The sequence below is a fragment of the Podarcis erhardii genome (assembly GCF_964252035.2).
Source record: "Podarcis erhardii genome assembly, chromosome: 3".
Lineage (NCBI taxonomy): Eukaryota > Metazoa > Chordata > Lepidosauria > Squamata > Lacertidae > Podarcis > Podarcis erhardii.
In genome coordinates, this window is record NC_138507.1 from 1,838,165 (window position 1) to 1,856,302 (window position 18,138).

Below are 18,138 nucleotides of genomic sequence, written 5' to 3' on the forward strand. Positions count from 1 at the left end.
AGGTATCGCTCCGGCGGGAAGGTAAACGGCATTTCTGTGCGCTGCTCTGGTTCGCCAGAAGTGGCTTAGTCATGCTGGCCACATGACCCGGAAGCTGTACGCCGGCTTCCTTCAGCCAATAAAGAGAGATGAGCACCGCAACCTCAAAGTCGGTCATGACTGGACCTAATGGTCAGGGGTCCTTTTACCTTTACATAATGGATATATTTGCAAACACATTTGTTTACCTTTTTATGCATAAGGCTATGTCAAAACATCACATGTGTATGCCCAAAATTGGATAGAGCAATGTGTCCTCTAGAGACCACGTGTTCTGCATGCACAAAGGCCAGATTGTTCTTTTTTTTCCCGTGGGGACTCCGAAAAATTAATAAATATAATTTGGATTATAATTTGGTCTTTTTTATTTTAGTTTTAATTGAAGTATTATGATTGGGTATATTAACTGGATGTTTCTTATTGAAAAATCAATTAAAATGATTCTAAAAAATAAATAAATGCCAGATTGTCCTGAAGGCACCAGGAGGACACCACTTGGCAAAACTCAGCCAGACTGGGTTGGGTCCATCTTGGGATAGGCAACTGAAAGGTGTAAAAAATAAAATAATACCCTGATTTAGCTCACGGAAAAAGGCAGCTACCTCAAGGTAAAAAATTTCCCTTTAAAGTTCCTGTGGATGAGAACATTTTCAGTTCAGAGATGCCGGACTGTTTGGTACTTTTTCACAGTTTGAACTATTGAGACAGATTCTTGCATCCTGTCACTGTGTTTGAAGTTAGTATTTTATGTTATTTGATAAGTTGGTGAACTATCCCTGGCCAGGAACCCACAATCAGCAAAGTGCAAGGCTTAACTGGGATATCCTGTAAAAAAATCTCTTTCATAGAGAAATATATTGCCTTAAAAGCTGAATATACCCTGTTAACTAATCTTGTAAAATGTCCTAATAATTGGAAACTTATGTAGATGCTCAAATTTTGACTGAAAGGCACCTTAAGAAATGTCCTGGCAAAAAAATAAGTACACCTACTGTGTTTTGTGAACATTAATGGTAATTTATATTCAGGAGAATGTTTATATCTGTAACTACCTCCAAGATTCTAAAATGGTGTCTGTTGTGTATTCAGTGGTCTGTGTTTGCCTGAGCTTGAGACTGGACTAAGGATTCTGAGCGCCTGTGCTCTGATATCCAATCACAGAACATTTCAGGATTTGGGCCTCTGCCATTGGCCCTTAAAGTATGAGTCATGATTTGCAGCTTGGAAGTTTAGACAGCCAATCACATGGGGGGTGGGAGTGGCCCAGGCCTTCAGAAATCTCTATAAGCAGTTGCTTTGCCTGTTGTCCAGTTCTGTTAGTTGAATAAAGGTTCTTGCTGTTATCACTGCGTCTTGCCTCATGAGAACCCACCGACACTTCAGTGTCTCTTAGATACTCCTTAGCTAAGACCCCTACTCTGAGGGAAAGAAGGGCCAAGCACTGGGAGATCCATAAGTAGATCTCCCACACGGGGACTGGGTTTTCCCCCTCATGGCATCTTTCTGACCCATGTCTCTCACTTCTTTCTCTCTCAAACACAAACCAAAGAAGCACTTTTCTTTTGCTTAACAAATTTTATATACCACTTGATTGTAATAAACCTCCAAGCAGTTCCCTCCTATCAAGAGAGCCGCTTCCCCTGACGCCCGATGTGTGCGATGGAAGTCAGGAAGCCACGTCACATGTTGACATCAGCCGGGTTCACTACACAATGTGCTGACGTGTCGCATGCACGCTGCATGGCATGTGCAAGTGAGGTGAAGCACAGTGACTGCAGAATTCTGAGGGGCCTAGACCCCGCCTTGAAACTTTTTTTGGCGGGCTTGGTCCCTCAGCCTCCCTAGATGGCACTCCTACCTCCTATTGAGGGAAACATACAAATAAAAAAAGGGGCAATTTCTATGGGATTTTGACACTGGCTATAAGGCTACAAGCAGAGGGCACAGTCCCCTGAGAAGACATGTGCCCGTCTCATGGACATGGACGTGAACCATGCAAGACCAGGGTGCCTGCAGTTCTTGTGCATGCCCCACAGAAATGTGCTAACAAAACAAGCTGGCTCATTTTTAAAAGCCATGTGCTTCAGAACTAGGCAAAATAAGCTAAATGTCACTTGTAGGAATGCTCAGGTGTCAGTCAGATGTGACACACAAGCAAGATCTATCCACTGAGTTGCCACAAAATGAATTGCTATTGCATGTAATGCCATAATAATCAACATCCTATCACCAGGAATGCCATTTAAGCAGAGGTTTGGGCATTTCCCACCTCCACCCCCACCCTGTTTCATGCCACAAACGAGTATTTCTCTGGAACAGGAACACCTGTCTGTCCAACATCCTGACCAGACACTGCAAACTTGTTCCTGCAGAGTGTGTGCAGTGTAGTCTAAAGCAAAATGAACACCTCTAATCTGAGTAGATGAGCACCTCGCCAGCAGCACCTCCAGGGACTGAACTTCAGTTCTGCCAGTAGCTTCTGTGGCATAGCAACTGAAACACAACTTTTCCTGCTGCTCCTGCCGCTACCCTGCCTTGCCAGAGATACTCTGGGAATAGCGTTAGCATTCTGCTATTATGTCCACAATAGCAGAATGACACCAGTGTTTCCATGAAAGTAGGAGGGCAGGTGCCTCAGCTCCACTCAGTGCCACTAGCAGAGCCTGTGGCTTCTAAACTGTATAATGAAGGAAGGGGGGAATGAAGAAGCCCACTACCTCTAACATTGGGAGCCCACTCCCTTAATGGTGTTCCCCTTCCTTCCTCTCCCCCTTCTTCTTTGAGGAATCATCTCCACATCCATTTGTCTACTGAAGGACCCATAAATCTCAGCTACAGAATTTCTGTGAAGATTAATCGCTAGGTATGTTCTCTCACACCTAAGAGCTGGAAACACGGACCGTCAGTTGCATATTGCCAGGAAAGACTGTTGTTGTTATCTGCCAATGGTATCTTCTAACACGTGATTGGTTTCTGCTTCTCTTCCCCTCCCCAGGGGAGGATCTACTGCCTCTTCCAGTTGTGAGAAGCGGGAGGTAAGGTGGCCTTGTCAAGGGAAATGCAACAAACCAGATGGAGAGGAATTGGGGGTGATCTGGCCATCTCAACAAAATGTTTTTAAAAAAATGTTGGCCATGTCAACAAAATATTTTTAGAAAAAATGGAGAGCAGCAGTCATTCAAGACTTGGAAGGCTTTAAAAACAATATCTTACAGGTCATTAATAAATTATTGGAAATAGTGTTCTAAAGAAACAGAAACCTCTGCATTCAAATTTTTTATAGCCACTTATTTTCAAGGATGATATATTAAAATGTTTATTTTTAAGCTAACCTGATCTCACATTGTTACTGTCAGCCAGTAACTTGAACTCTGATGCAAATAGTGCATTTACACCAGTCTGCAGTAGAGCCAAGAAGAAACAACACTCCTCTGCTGAAATTCTACCCTCCATAATACCCCCCCCCCCATTTCAGAAGTTTGATTTCACTCAAAACAGAAGGCAAACCAAAGAAGCGGAGAGAAAAGGTAAAAGTAGTTATTTTAAGAAGAGCTGGGTCAGATCCAAAGGGCTTTTCCGCATGCAGAAGGTGTCTTCTGCTCATGAAATGTTGTTTTACGCCAAACACTAACTTTGTGTGAAGACGAGTGAAAGGAAACCTAATGTTTTACCACTTGTGCAAGCTCTTCCATTGCCTCTCACACAAGTGGAAAAATGAATGCTGCTCAGTAATGTACCTGTTGTGTAAGGCTTTGTGAATTCTTCTGGAAGCTCTTGTGCAAGCCTATGTGAAATGTGCCAGGGCTGCTAATGTTTTGCTCAGAGTTCTTTGGCTCTTGTGGGCTTTAATGTTTGTACAGTCAGCATGTGACTTGTGAAGTGATGCTTTAAAAAAAATCATACAGATTCACAAAACCTAGGTGTCAAGGGCAGAAAACATAAAGGAAAATCATGAGGCTAAGAACTGTGTGGACTATGTGGGGGATGGATGGGGGCAGGGACACTCAGAAAGCCGAGGTCTCCACTCAGCAACTAGCTCAAGCCGGGATAGGAGCAGCAATGCCGTGCACTAGGTTTTGCGTCTTGATGCTCTGATCTTGCTGCCAAACAGGGGTTTATAAAGCACAGGCCTCTGGAGATTTCTCATACTTTCTGGCTTATTCTCTTGGTGTTCATCTTAACTGAAGTCAGCTGTTCCCCTTTCTCACTTATCCAGGGTTTAGCAGTGAAGTGTTTAGCATCTGGTCTGGCTATTATTATAAAGAGAGAACATCCTGCTCTGTTGGGAGAACACCATCATTGGCAGCAAAAGGACACAGGCCCGTTGCAGCCGCCAGGATTCCCAAGACTGGCCTGCATTCAGGTCTCCCACTGGCTTCCCCTCAGCAGACCCAAGAGGCACACCAGGCTTTACTTGCATTATTATGCCCTTTATTCAGATCTCAGACAACGAAAATGTGTAGTTAACATTCGTTTGCTACAGTATGATGAAATCAAGCAAACCAAGGACAGTAGAAGTTTGTTTTCTGTTTTTATTCCTGACCACTGCGGAAATGAAAAAGTAAACAAAGCTCATGCCTGCATCAGCATCCGGCCTCTCTCTAAAAACAACCACCACGACCAAGGCCAGATTAAGAATGATGACACCAACAGGCAAAGGCTGCAAGTCCCACTGAACTTTATGGCGCTTACAGCTGTGCAGGGTTGCCAACCTGAATGGGGGGGAGCAGGTAAGCTCTGCCCCACAGAATTGATCACATGACATAGCATACCATTTGACTGCCCATCAATGTTATTGGGGGGCCAAAGGGACCTTGTTGGCTCCTATGCATCTGGGTAGACATATGTAAGCTTGCACTACAAAAGTGGAGGCCACTTTTGACCTTAAAGAGCTGTTATCCTCATAGAATCAGGATAAAAGTAGTCAAAACAACAATAACTTTGTTTATGCTTTTATTAAAATCTCATGATTTTGAAACCATTTCCACCTTTTAAAGGAAATGTCCTTAAAATAGCGTTTTTTGCTTTGCCTTGTACTTTCACAAGGACGAAATTAGGTTTCTCTTTGTATTATAACCTGGTTCCATGCACATTTACAGAGAAAAGGGTCCATCAGCTGAACTATATTCCTGATTTAAGTGTTCATAAGATTGTAACCTAAGGAACTGAATGTTGCTTTAAGGGGAGGAAAGGTTGCTACCCTCAGTTGTAGGATTGTTACTCCCCCCTTATTCCTTTTAAGCACAGAATGATTAAGAAGGATTGCCTCTCCAGTCTAATTCTAATTAAGCAAGCACCCAATATCTGGACCGCAGTTTGGGCCCTTGAAGCTTCATGAGATGTGCACCATGCATCAGGATTAGCAGGGGTTTCATGCAACTGTGGTTAAAATTTTGGCAATCCTATTTTAAAATAGTAGCTTCTATCCTTCAAAAGCAGAAGGCACTCTCAGCCAAAACGTGGTATGACATTTCAGAGCACACTGGCTCCAGTCAGCTCCAAGTCTATTTACAAATATAAACTAGATAATTATGGAGATGTGGCAGAAGACAAAGAAGCAGGGAACAACATTAACAAAAAAGCAATTTTATTGAAAATGAGATTCAAACCTCAAAATTAATATTACAATCATGAGAGAATGCCAAACAAATTCAATTTACAGTTGCAACATACGATACAAATAATCCCTTTGAAGATAAAGTAAACCTTTCCACAATCGCCGGCTGCAGCACAAAGAAGAATGTGTTTGTACAGTATGTGCATAAAAAGCAAATCTTGGGCAACAGCAATTGGAGAAAAAAATGAAAGAAATTAAAGCTTGTATTTACAGGAAATGCTACAAATATCATTTTGTTCCAGCAGAAATTCAAGACTGGTAAAACATATTTAAGTAAAAATAATGTGGAATGTTGCTTAGTGTACCTATGAAACAAAAATTACCGTAAAGATATGGTTTCTGGCTGTTCTGTTTAAAAGAATTGCAACAAAAATAAAGCAAGTAATTAAATGTAAACAGGCAAAATGTCAGGTAGAACATGCTGAAATGAAATGTATCTCAGACTTTTAAGATATTAGAAAACTTGGTTTTCTTTTATCTTTCCTCATTACTTGTATAGGTTTAAATTATTGCTTTTGTTCATGGCTTTTCTGTGATTCCTGATCAATTACTTCACCAGGACTCAAATGGCAGGCCCCAACAAAAAGATGGAGCAGTATTCCGGTAAACTAGACAGTGCAAAAGATTCCCCTCTGGAACAAAGCGTGGGGAGGCAGAGCGGGAGAGGAGGACCAGGAAATCCATGCTCAGGGCGGCTGCCTCTGGGCAGGGCAGAAATAAATGGGGCACCTGCACCATTTTTAAGGGCTCTAAGGTGCTGGTGCCCAAGTAACTTTGGTTGCAATCCAACACACTTACACTGAAGTAACTCCAACTTCACTCAATGGAGATTATGAGATCTAATCCCAACCCTTCGATCAGCCTCATCTAAGGAAGGAGTTTGGAATTAAATTCTTTATTTATCTTTGGTATACTCTTTGAAAAAGCTTTGCACAAGCAGTTTAATACAATGGACTCCACAAACTGGACCAGCATTTCCACTTCTCAAAGAAGTAACTCCCATCCTTGAGATACTAAACACAGCCCAAAGGATCCCATGTTATGAATCATCACACATTCCCATCCTGAATCACAAGAGAATGCAATTTGCAGGAGGGGTTTTGGGGGTGGGTGGGTGATATCTTAAAATGTGTGATATACATGAATAATTGCCAGTTCAAAACAAATGCAGAGTTAGGAGCAAAGATCATTTTGAACTTATTTATTTGTTTTCTTATTTATATTGTGTCATCAAGGAATCAGGTACCATCCAAGACTGAATACGAAGTTCCCTGCTGAGAGCTTAGGTCTAAAAAAAGAAAAGCATACTAAATTAAAATGTGAGAGACCACAGAGAAGGGCCTTGTGCTTATCAAAGATGCTTGTGAATATTTTCCGCTGCCACCCCTTCAATTATAATTAATTCAGACTTGTAAAATGAACCGGTTTTTTCTGTGCAGTCATAATCACAGGGCATGAAATGGGCATATTTTGGGGCAAACATAACTGCACACCTGAGTGACTTGGAGTTTCAATCCCAAATGATCCAGTTTTAAAACGTGATGATACAGAAATATTACTGTAGGTACAGAACAAAGCAGGAAAATGATCTGTGCTGGATTAAATCCAGGAATATAAATCAGTATTTTAATTGTACAAGAACATCTTTCTTGCTTTCTTGCTTTTAAAATGCCTTTGGGTTGCTGCCTGCAGCCCCTGTAGCAACACAAAAATATCCCTACAAAATTACTTAAGATGCATATAGTAAATCTTTAAAAAAGCCCCCTTTCAGCAATAAAAATAATGTACAAATATAGTACCTTTATTAAATATACAACAGCTTTTGCACTGGAAGTTCATTTTCTTTTCTTTTTCTGGTTTAATAAACGACAACCAGAAACCCACAAAACTTGAAATGTGTAACCAGACACTGGCTCTTTTAAGTGCTGCTGAAATGAACAAACTTATCTTACAGATACAAATAAATTGACAAGGGTATGCTTCAAGCTACCACAAATAATAAATAGGATCAATAATAGCTCCCGTCCTTGAAGGAAAAGTACACATCAGGAAAGTGTCTCTAACTGACAAAAAGGGTACTTGATATATAACCTTTAGAAGGTAAGTATTATTTTTTCCTAAAGAGCAAATGATTCATACCAAATTTTCAGGAATAATCCAGGGGAATGTGGAGTCTCTCTAATGGGCTGCCTTAGCAATCAGCAGATGATGAGTCTGATACTGTCCAATTATATTACGACCTTGCATAAGTATTTCACCATTTCTTATTGTTGGGTTGGCCAAAACGTAGCCCACACTTATCATTAGTTTCAGCAGCACTGCAGTCCAAAGAAAATTATGTTTGCTGAATGCAGTTGAGGCTAAAAGCAGTGCAAATGAGAAGATGGAAAAGGCTAGAGAGACAATGCATTCTGGAAAGCTGACACTTCCTTTTAAAGGAGTCAAGCCGCAAATGGCTCTGCTTCATCCACAGTCCCACATCCTGCTTCATAAATCGGTTTCTGGAATCGAGTCTACGGTGCCCAATGAGCTTACTGTCCTCTGAAGTTTAAATAAGAATTCTCCAAACACTTCAGAATGTGTTGGATCTCAGGCACTTGTCAAGTAGCTAATCCTGCTTGTCATTCTGGCAAAAAAAGAGTTTGAAAGTGGTGGATGGATGGATGGATGGATGATGAGTCCCAGGTGTAAATGGGAACATGGCCTTAAGAGGACTTTCATTATCCATATTCACGTTTGAACAATCAAATATTGATGCAAGCTGGTCCTGCTGAATTTAGATCTGCTTTGCAGTGGTTCATTTGTGCTTATTGTTTTGTAACCTGATGGTTAAAATATCAATTGATATGCAGTATATGCATCATAACTAGTATTTGATACTAGATAAGACCCATAAGATTGGTCACTAATTTTGCTGGCATTTCATTTGGGATTTTATCCAGAATGCATTGCCTGGGATCTAAGCACGGAGTACAGGAGTAAGACATCTGGCAGCAGCCCTCACAAAACAACCCCCAGCCTTGGGGAGGGGCTGCAGCAGGGAGAGTGGAGAGAAAGATCTTGCACATGAGAGCACCACGCGCGGCGCATAGGACTTTGGTCCCCACCCATTCAATTTTGAGCAATGCTTTTCACTCATTCTGCTTCTCTTTCCAGTTCATTTCTGACAGATTAAAAAGGCAAAAGGCAACCAAATAACCAATAACATTTAAAACAGTATTTCCTTCATAAATTAAAACAATGTCCTATATCAAAGTTTCTTTGAGATGGAAGCATTTTTTTTATATAAAAAAATCACATTGCAGCTGGTTTATATTGGAACTGCCTTTCAGAATTCAGGCATAGCCTTGAGATTTTGTACCGCTAAAAGTCTGTCAGTATTTTTTAAAAAACAAACATTTTTAGAGACCTAAGTCATCATATCATTACATTAAGAAAACTTTAAAGGGATCAAATATCATTAAATAATTATAAATATTTCTTTAAAATTATATGACAATTCATTTTTTTGCAAATAACCTCAATTTTTACATATTTATAACTTAATAAAATAAAACAAGATAGCCAGACACACATACTACCTAAACTGTTTTGGTTTGAGTAAGATATATTGCCATTATCTTTTGCTTCTTGCATAAGAAATTAGATTTCATTTTATTTTAGGGGGTCTCCCCCAATATATATATATTTTGGTTAACTGATCTAAGGCCAAAACAAAATCACATAAATGAATAGCACAAAGTAAACAAGGCTGCCTTGGTACCTTGTCGGCTGCTCTTTCAGTACAAAATAAGCCGTGCATCTTAAAAGTTCTTTCATCTGCTGCAAGGCTTTGATAATATGGTTGAAGAGCTACTGTAATCAGAAGATATTTTGGTATAAATAGGAGCACAAACACAAGTAGTGATAAGCACTGTGCATGCCTAGGGGCCCTGCATATTGTATGGTTGCAACTGTACCTGAATTGTTTTTGTTTGTTCCAAAAAAGAAAAAAGCACGGGCTTTGTCTTGAAAATTGGCAGGAGTCCATTTCTTCCCTCTTGGCAAAATAACTCACTAATTATTATTTTTTAAAATGTTTTACAAGAGTCTAGACATGGGCATCTTTCTGCACTGGAGTCAATATTTTTTAATATATATAACTCAGACAAATGTTTCCAAGAGGACAGTAAAATGTGCTTTGATCTACATTGATTGGAACTATGATGCTGGAAGGTCATTCTAATGTTGTATGCATGTACTAAGCTGTTATAACATCCCAGCTACACAGTTGTACATATCAAGAGAATCTATTCAAAGGAAAAGGAAAAAAACAGGCACTTTATAATTAGCTGACTTTCTTTCTTTCTTTCTTTCTTTTTGGCTCACTGACTTTAGGCCGTGCAATAAACTTTCAGTATGGCCTCCAAACGGATTCATCCATTCTGCCACTAGAATTCAAGACTGTGGGGGAACTGCTGTGGCTTCCATCAGCCTCCACACCCTCATTCTGGTTAGGCAAGTTAGGGTTTAAGAGTGCGCTGCCGCCGTTGGAGGTGGTGGTACAGGGAGGCAGCATTCTGGAGGGGGAGCGATCTCCTCCTGGCACCATGGGGAACTGGTATGATCCTGACGATGTGCCGTAGTAGAGATAGGGAGTGCTGCTGGTCTGGAATGGTCCACTTTGATTTTGGGAGGAGCCTGGGTAAGGTGGTGGCAAGTAGGTGTGGTAATGAGTTGTGGATGACATACCCAATGACATGCCTGAGGTGACTGGCGGCGCATAAGTGAAGGTGCCTGGATAGTGCATTCGCGGGTTGGAGAAGCGGCTCTCAGTGAGGGATGAAAGGCTGGCAAACTGCCTGGGATCTGAAAATGGGCCCAGCTCGGAAGCACCTAAAAAATTATAACAAGACATGGGGGAAAGAAGGCTGTAAATATCCAATTTCTTTTTTTTTCCTCTGAAAAGTGATGATATAACTTTTTTAAAAGAAAGAAAGAAAGAAAGAAAGAAACCCATTTCTATTCTTGTTCCCCACAAGAATAGCAAATCATTCTATAGAAGCACTACAAGAAACACTTAGCGCCTTTTATTTCCAATCTGTGGTCATGAGAGTCCACTGTGACCAAATAGAGGTGCTCTCCATGGACAGATTTTTAATATTTATCAATGTAGTAAATTTCCTTCCACCACACTTCTGGTCAAAATCCACACAAACCTCAACAGTTATCCATGAGAAATCTTGCAAATACTGAGTTGGTACCTACCGCTGCCCGTGGCACTCCCAGCCTTCCCCTGCTATAGACCTGGACTGCCCCAAAGTATTTTTATAAACAGACTGTGGTGTACAAGTCCATGTCATCCTCATATCTTAGCATTTATTATAGAGGGTAAACACAGTTTTGTCTGTGTGATGGAAACTGAGCATGAGTAAAGTAATTTTGGGCTCCTTTGAAATGGAAGGTTAAGTGCAATGGATATGGATTCTAGTTAGGAAACCGTCAGCAGCCGTTAACATGGTTAAAATTCAGTGAAAAACCACCATGGGTCATTTTATGTGATACAATGTGCAGATGTGATGTTTCTCATCCCTTAACCATAGTTAAAGGGTCAGAAAAGAGTCACAAGTCTGTGTGTTCTTTCCACGTTCATGCAGATATTCTCCTTTATTGTAGTTTGCTATTATGTGTGCCATCAACATTAACTATGGTTAACAGCAACCAGATTGCGGTAATCTAGCATTTTAAACCCAGGTTCGAATCTCGTTATGAAGTGAGGAGCACCTAGGTTTAGTCATAGTCAACAATGTAATGAACTGTGCTTAAGAGGGTGAAGGCTGGAAAGCTATCCAGGAGGGAGAATGTAGGGAGAAGGAACATAAGATTGTTGGCCCTCACACAGTGGAGGGGTAGAGTTTTATTTCTGTACTAGCCCACCATAGGAGAAAAACAAGGCCGAAAGGGCAAGAGGGCAAGTGTTTCATGAAAAACTATCAATATAGGTAAATTGTGTAGAAAATCATTGGCTAGTACCAATATCAAGAAGCTAGAAGAAGATTAAGAGAAAAATAAATTCAAATAGGCTATCTTTAAACTCTTGGTAAAAAAAGAGTATTTTTCAGGATACTTCAGGGTTATTTTCCCACCATCAAAATAAAAAGGCAATGCAACATGTCGGATCGACCATCTCAGACACAAGTGTCCAACTTTGCAGCTAGGAAGGTGGAACTTTCAATTAGTCAAAGAATACAATGTCAATAATTCTTGGCTTCATGGAATAATTTACTGTGGTCAAATAAGAAGCAGTCATTCAGTCAATCATTTTATTGGTTAACTGACTGCTATCCCAACTGTGGTAGGTTTCTCACTCAGCAAAATCTGGGGTATCCAAAACTAGTGCCGTCGAGTGAAAAGCGTTTTCAAGGTTCACTCCTTGTCTGCCACTGTGGTGGAAGCTGGAACATTTGAATGGCTTGTTAGGTAGAGCTGTCATGGGGAGTTATGTAGTGAAGACAGGCTAGGCTAGCAGACTAATCTAGTGGCTGCCCAGTCTAAATTCTTGCCTGCGCCTTAAACCTGGGGGCAGGAACACAGAGGGTCAGACCGTATAGAAATGGTTTTCTTCAGGGAATGGGGGAAATGGGTATTGAGGGTTAATCAATTACAGGGGCATTCAAGTGAGGAATGCAGATGGGGCAATGGAACCCATATAGTGAGAATCAGTTTGGTAGAATCTGGATAGAAAATTACACTGGGTTGAGATCTGGGAGGAAAACTAGTATTTGAGGATAAATTAATTTAAGGGGAATGGATTAAGGTTTGAGGCTCGAATCTCAGCTCTGCACCATGCTTGCTTCTTGCCTTGTGTGGGTCATTTGTCATTCTGCCTCACTCGTTTTCTTTCTTCAAAATGCATGTTGTGGCAGCAAATGTGTGGTCAAATAAGGGTTTTTGTGTTTGTGGTTTTGATTCCACTTCTTTCTTGCACCTGTATACATGTAATTCAACATCCTACTACCAAGAGGGGCCAAAAGAGTGTGACAAGCAGGACAAAAGGGCAACCGCCCTGTCCGTTTGCAGATTCTGGACAGGCAAGGAAGAGTTTTAGGTGGGTAGAGGCAAGGGAAAGAAAAATAAGAGCGGCATAGCAGAGTACTGCCCACTTTTTGAAGATTTGAGCCATCTTTGCTACCTGGCTACTTGCAATGTGGGAGAAACATCTAGTTCATAAACAGGTATTGTTTAATGCAGAAAACAGCAACCAGTTCACCTCAGCAAACAGTCACCCAAACCTGAAGGTTTTGTGACTGTTCTTCCCAATGGCCTTGCTTGACAGTGGCATGAGATCATTACCAAGAGATATTGCCCTGAGAGTGGCAGCAGAGGATACACAGAGAACTATATCGTGGGACAATAATTAAATATAAATAGTAATAAATAAATAATTCTCTGATGCCTGCTGAAATAACTTTGCCACCAGACTTTAAATGCCAATCCAAATGTAAAACCTACACTGCTTTCAATGTGTAATGATATCTCTCCATATTCTCTTTCACATCACCAGGATCCACATGAGACAGGAAAGGAGAGTCTCCAATGCTGATCCCAGTGACACACATGAAAAGTGTCCCGCCTCCTTTGACTTCTAAGCTCTACTGTAGCTGGTTTGCTGCTGCTTGGTTCTAGAACGTCCTGGACATTCTGGTTTGGCCCAGCAAATACTTTAAGGCACTTAACCTTTTAGCAGACAAGAAGTAGGACTTCAACAGGCAAAATGGAAAATATACGTAGTCGTGTCATTAGCTACAGTGCATTTAGGCATAAGAAAATGGGCATCATCCAGTTTGAATCTGAAAATGCAGAGCCTGACCATGACTTGAAACAACTTGTTCTGAAATTGATGTAAGATTCTAGGTTTTTCCTCCTTGTAGCTGGTCCTAATCTCTCCTCTATCCCTTCTGTGGCAAACCCTCTGCTGGGAAGGGACTTTCCCCTTCATCTCTGCCAGAGGCAATACCACCCAGAAACAAAGTTGTTATTTTAAAAGCAAAGCACATTGCTTCCTCCTTCATACTATGAAAAGGAAGTAATATTTATTGGGAAATTTAAAGTTAGTGAAAAGATTAATAGTGATCCATTTCTGCTTACATTACTGTTAAATTAATAAGGTAAGCAGAACAAGAATCACAATTTTCTCTTTTCTGCGTCTGTTGAAATTATGCAGTAACTATAGCTCATAGGTAGAGCATATGTTTTGCATGAAGGAGGAGTCTATAAAAGTTAGAAAGCAAAACACGGAGGCAGCATTATAAGGCTTACTGGAGGAAGATATGAAGAAGCTGCTGTTGCAGAAGACACGTAACCACAGTTGCTAAGCCATCAGGATAAGGAATGCTGACCACCCCCACCTGGGACTCAGAAGGGAACTGGGGTATATTTGTTTAAGTACTTTTATCCATCTCCACATTATTTTATTTACTCCCCAAGTGTGCTGTCTTTATAGCATAAAACACAGTTGGCTAGCGTTGGTATGGTAAAAAGGTAAAGGACCCCTGGACTGTTAATTCCAGCCGATTTTGACTATGGGGTGCAGTGCTCATCTCTGCTTTCAGGCTGAGGGAGCCAGCGTTTGTCCACAGCTAGCTTTCCGGGTCATGTGGCCAGCAGGACTAAACCACTTCTGGCACAATGGAACACCATGACAGAAGCCCAAGTGCACTGAAATCCCATTTACCTTCCCGCCACAGCAGTACCTATTTATCTACTCGCACTGGTAAGTTGACAGGAGCTGGGACAAAGCAACAGGAGCTCACCTCGTTGCACGGATTCAAAATGCTGACCTTGCAATCAGCAAGCCCAAGGGGCTTGGTGGTTTCGACCACAGTGTCACCTGCATCCCAGCAGGTATATTTTACTTGGAAGCAACTCATTTGAAATAAATGGGGCTTCCTTTCTACTGAGAAAATACAGTAATTTGCAATGCCCCCCACCTCAGTTTTCCATATCCACCAAGCAGCCAGTACTAGTCTGCATTTAATCACTGAGCTGGTGAGCAATTAGTGAGAAAAAACTGAGGCTGAAATCCAGTGAACACCTACCTGAGTCTAAGCCTCACTGAACTTAATACGGGTGGGAGGCTGCAGAAAGCAGTATGGTCTGCTTTCGTTTGTAAAGCCATTTGTTTACGCAAATACTTACTTATTTTTGCCATGTTGGCCCATAATTTTCAGTTGATTCCCAACAGTAATATGCTATGTACAGATTAACTCCTGAGAAGAACACACAGAGGTCACCCTTTAAGGAGATCACAAGACAATCTTAAAACTTTCAACCACTATAGCCAAGATTTGTCTTATTTTTTGTTAACGGGATAAATAAGCCCTCACACCTTTTCTTGATGGTTTATTATACCAGGTTTTGTCCATGTAATAATGATAAAAGTTAATCTTTTGCAGTTTCTCTGACATTCTGAAAAAATGGTACATTATTAATTGGTTGGGGAGGGAGCTGATTCGTTTTAGGTGCACTGTAAGTCTTTAAGACCTAGACACTCAAGAGGAAAGAAAAGCAGGAGGTGGACTCAAAAAAGCTAGATAAATGAGAAAGGCAATTTCCCAGAACTGTGTGTGTTACACCTGTGGGCAAACTCAAACAGCCTAATGAGGAGTTGCCATGAATGTTGAAAATCATTTGAAAAAGCTAAAAAACTGGGTGAGAAAATAAAATGGAGTAACCTAGAAAAGGAGAGAGCATGAGACCCTGAACAGCAGCACCCCTTTTAGATCGTGAGGGCACGCTGCAATATTTTGTTGCAGTTCCCACTTTTGTGAAATTACTGAGAGTTACTCCAGAGCTGACGGCCGAGCCACGTTTACCCTCAACCAGAAGCAAAACACACTGGGACAGGACAGGGGGAAGGAGAAAAAAAATATTCCAGCCTCTGAAGTGGTAGGACTTTAAACTTGCATCACCAAACTGTTCTTGTTCGGCTTATGCCCATCAATGTAATACTTCAGGACCAGGGAAAGAAATATAATAGGCATCGGTAATATGATTCCAGACTTCTGATGAGCTTGAAGATCTATTTTTATTTTAATCTCAATATGGAGACCACCCCAGAGACCTTAGGGGCATAACATGTTTTTGGTACAAAAAAGTAGTGAAGGATAACCTAATTTTACTAGAACTCAACAACATACGTTATCTTATTGGGTATTCACCACTTATGTATGTAAATTTATATGGAATCAAAATAAAAAAGTGTTTGATTATTTAATTTCTAAAAAAGTAAAGGACCCCTGGACGGTTAAGTCCAGTCAAAGCGGACTATGGGGTTCATCTCGCTTTCAGGCCAAGGGAGCCGGCGTTTGTCCACAGATGGCTTTCCGGGTCATGTGGCCAGCAGGACTAAACCCTTTCTGGTGCAACAGGACACCATGACGGAAACCAGAGCACATGGAAATGATGTTTACCTTCCCAACACAGCAGTACCTGTTTATCTACTTGCACTGGTGTGCTTTCAAACTGCTAGGTTGGCTGGAGCTGGGACAGAGCAACAGGAGCTCATTCCATCATGCGGATTTGAACCGCCAACCTTCTGACAGGCAAGCCCAAGAGGCTCAGTAGTTTAGACCACAGCGCCACCTCTCCTTAAGTACATGTACCCTGCCTTGGGCCAGTAAGCCGAGGAAATAGTCCCACCACAGTAAATTTGGCAAGCCCAATTTAATTTCTGTACTGCTTACTATATTAAAGATATCTCTAAGAAGTATACAAAAAAACTGAAGCCACAACAGAAAACTTACAGAAATATTACAAAAATACAGTCACATATAGAAATGTTACACTAAAACAAAGTTACCAATATATATAAATCAAGGCCCATTCATTTCCCTTCCGACACACCTTCCCTCTCAGCCTCCCAGGGTACAAATAAAATCTCAGCTCAGCCACGAAAGTCTCACAGCGAGAAGAGATCCTGGAAAAGGCCGACGCCATCCTTCCCCCGGGCTGCATCCCATTCAGCCCCCCTTGTCACTCCCAGCTCCAGGTGCTGCAGGGGGTCCAGAGGATGAGGAGAGGGTCCCCCTCCACTCACAGCCCTCTCCTCCTCCTCCTCCTCCAGCTGCTCTCAGCTATTGGTCAGGGTGCGGGGACTTTTATATTTCTACTCTTTAGACTCTGCTGGGGAAAGTACAATTACTTGCAGTGCACTGGCAATAGGATCAATTTTAGTTCAATTTTGACAAAGTTTTTTTCTTTTACTTTTTGTTGGGAGATATGAATACTAAGGAAAACATGCAAGAAGTTTCTTGAATAATATTTTTGTCAGAATTACATTAGGATTTAGAAGGCAGTTTAGAAACATATTTTGCCTATGAACTTATTCCTCAGAGCTGCAGACATCTTGCACTCATGCAAAATGTTAAGAATAACGGGGAGGCTGTCCTGCCCTGGGGACTGGAAGGATACTTCGTTTTATTTTAGAAGAAAACACACACAGTCCTGCCAATTTCTGCCCTGCTTTCCAGTCTTATAAATTGTACTTGTAATATTTGCCAGTGCAATCAAATACTATCCCGTCTCCACAAACTGGAGAATAAACTATTCCTTCAGAATACCATTCAAATAATACACTTCTACTCCCTCCACCCACTTCCCCCCTTTTTTTGGAAAAGAAAGAAACCTCCTTGCTGTTTAAGGGCTTTATTAAAAACTTTTAAGCAAAGGGAAGGAAGATACTCTTTGAAACTGAATCTACTGTAGGACACAAGCCAACACAAAAGGCCACCCACAGCGCATGGGGGCCATGTGACTTCTCTGTCACATCCTGAAGCCATTTCCAGCCTCTGCACGAGTTTGTACTCCCATTTAGAAGGAGCCGGGATATATTGGGAACACACATATGGAAACACTTTCCTAGAATCCGTTTCCATGAAATCCATAAGGAGCCAAGTAGCTTCAGATGTGGTGGTGTGCCTCAGATTAGCCAAAGGGTGGCAGAGGAAAGATAGAAATCCACCCTCACAGCACTTATTTCAGTTCCATTAAATACACACTCAACTTGGGGCTACCAAACTACTGGAGCCATAAATAAATAAATAAATAAATAAATAACTGCTTTTCTGTTCTAAAAAAAGCAGCATGAATATTCAGTATTCTTATCATAAATCAGGGGGAGCCATTAATGTCACAACAGCTGCCTGTGGTGTTTTAATTAGCTGCCCCCTCAGCCACCCCCTCTCAGAGATCTATGGAGAAGGAATATGTGCTGCGTGGGTGTAGGTTAAGAGGCAGGAAAAAACTCTTTATTCAACATGTGTGGCCAGAATCATTTTCCAAATTGCACATAAAAATATTAATTGATGGTCATGTGAAGCTTACAAAAACTCCCTTCAGATGGTACACCTTCCTTCAGCCTGTCTGTTGCAGTTGTGACACATTAAAACCAGAGATTGCAAACCAGATAGTATCCAGCACACTGCTTTGAGATGGCTGGAAGG

The 18,138-nt window shown here is 41.2% G+C and overlaps 1 protein-coding gene and 1 long non-coding RNA gene across 11 annotated transcripts in view; one reads left to right on the forward strand and one right to left on the reverse strand.

The window, feature by feature from the left end:
* Positions 1-18,138, forward strand: part of LOC309338516 — a 230,229-nt gene that overhangs the window by 101,466 nt on the left and 110,625 nt on the right. The gene's annotated exons all lie outside the window — the stretch shown is intronic.
* Positions 1-18,138, reverse strand: part of RUNX2 (RUNX family transcription factor 2) — a gene marked incomplete at its 5' end in the record, with an annotated part of 233,279 nt that overhangs the window by 39,751 nt on the left and 175,390 nt on the right. For 4 of the 10 annotated variants that reach the window (XM_081855573.1, XM_081855570.1, XM_081855569.1 and 1 more), the window contains one exon: positions 10,388-10,531. The exons of 4 other annotated variants lie outside the window; for them this stretch is intronic. In XM_081855573.1, the coding sequence (XP_081711699.1) occupies positions 10,388-10,531 (144 nt within the window). Of the gene's footprint in view, positions 1-5,609; positions 10,532-18,138 lie in introns of those variants that run through there. 2 more of the 10 variants (XM_081855567.1, XM_081855574.1) reach the window with 2 other exon arrangements.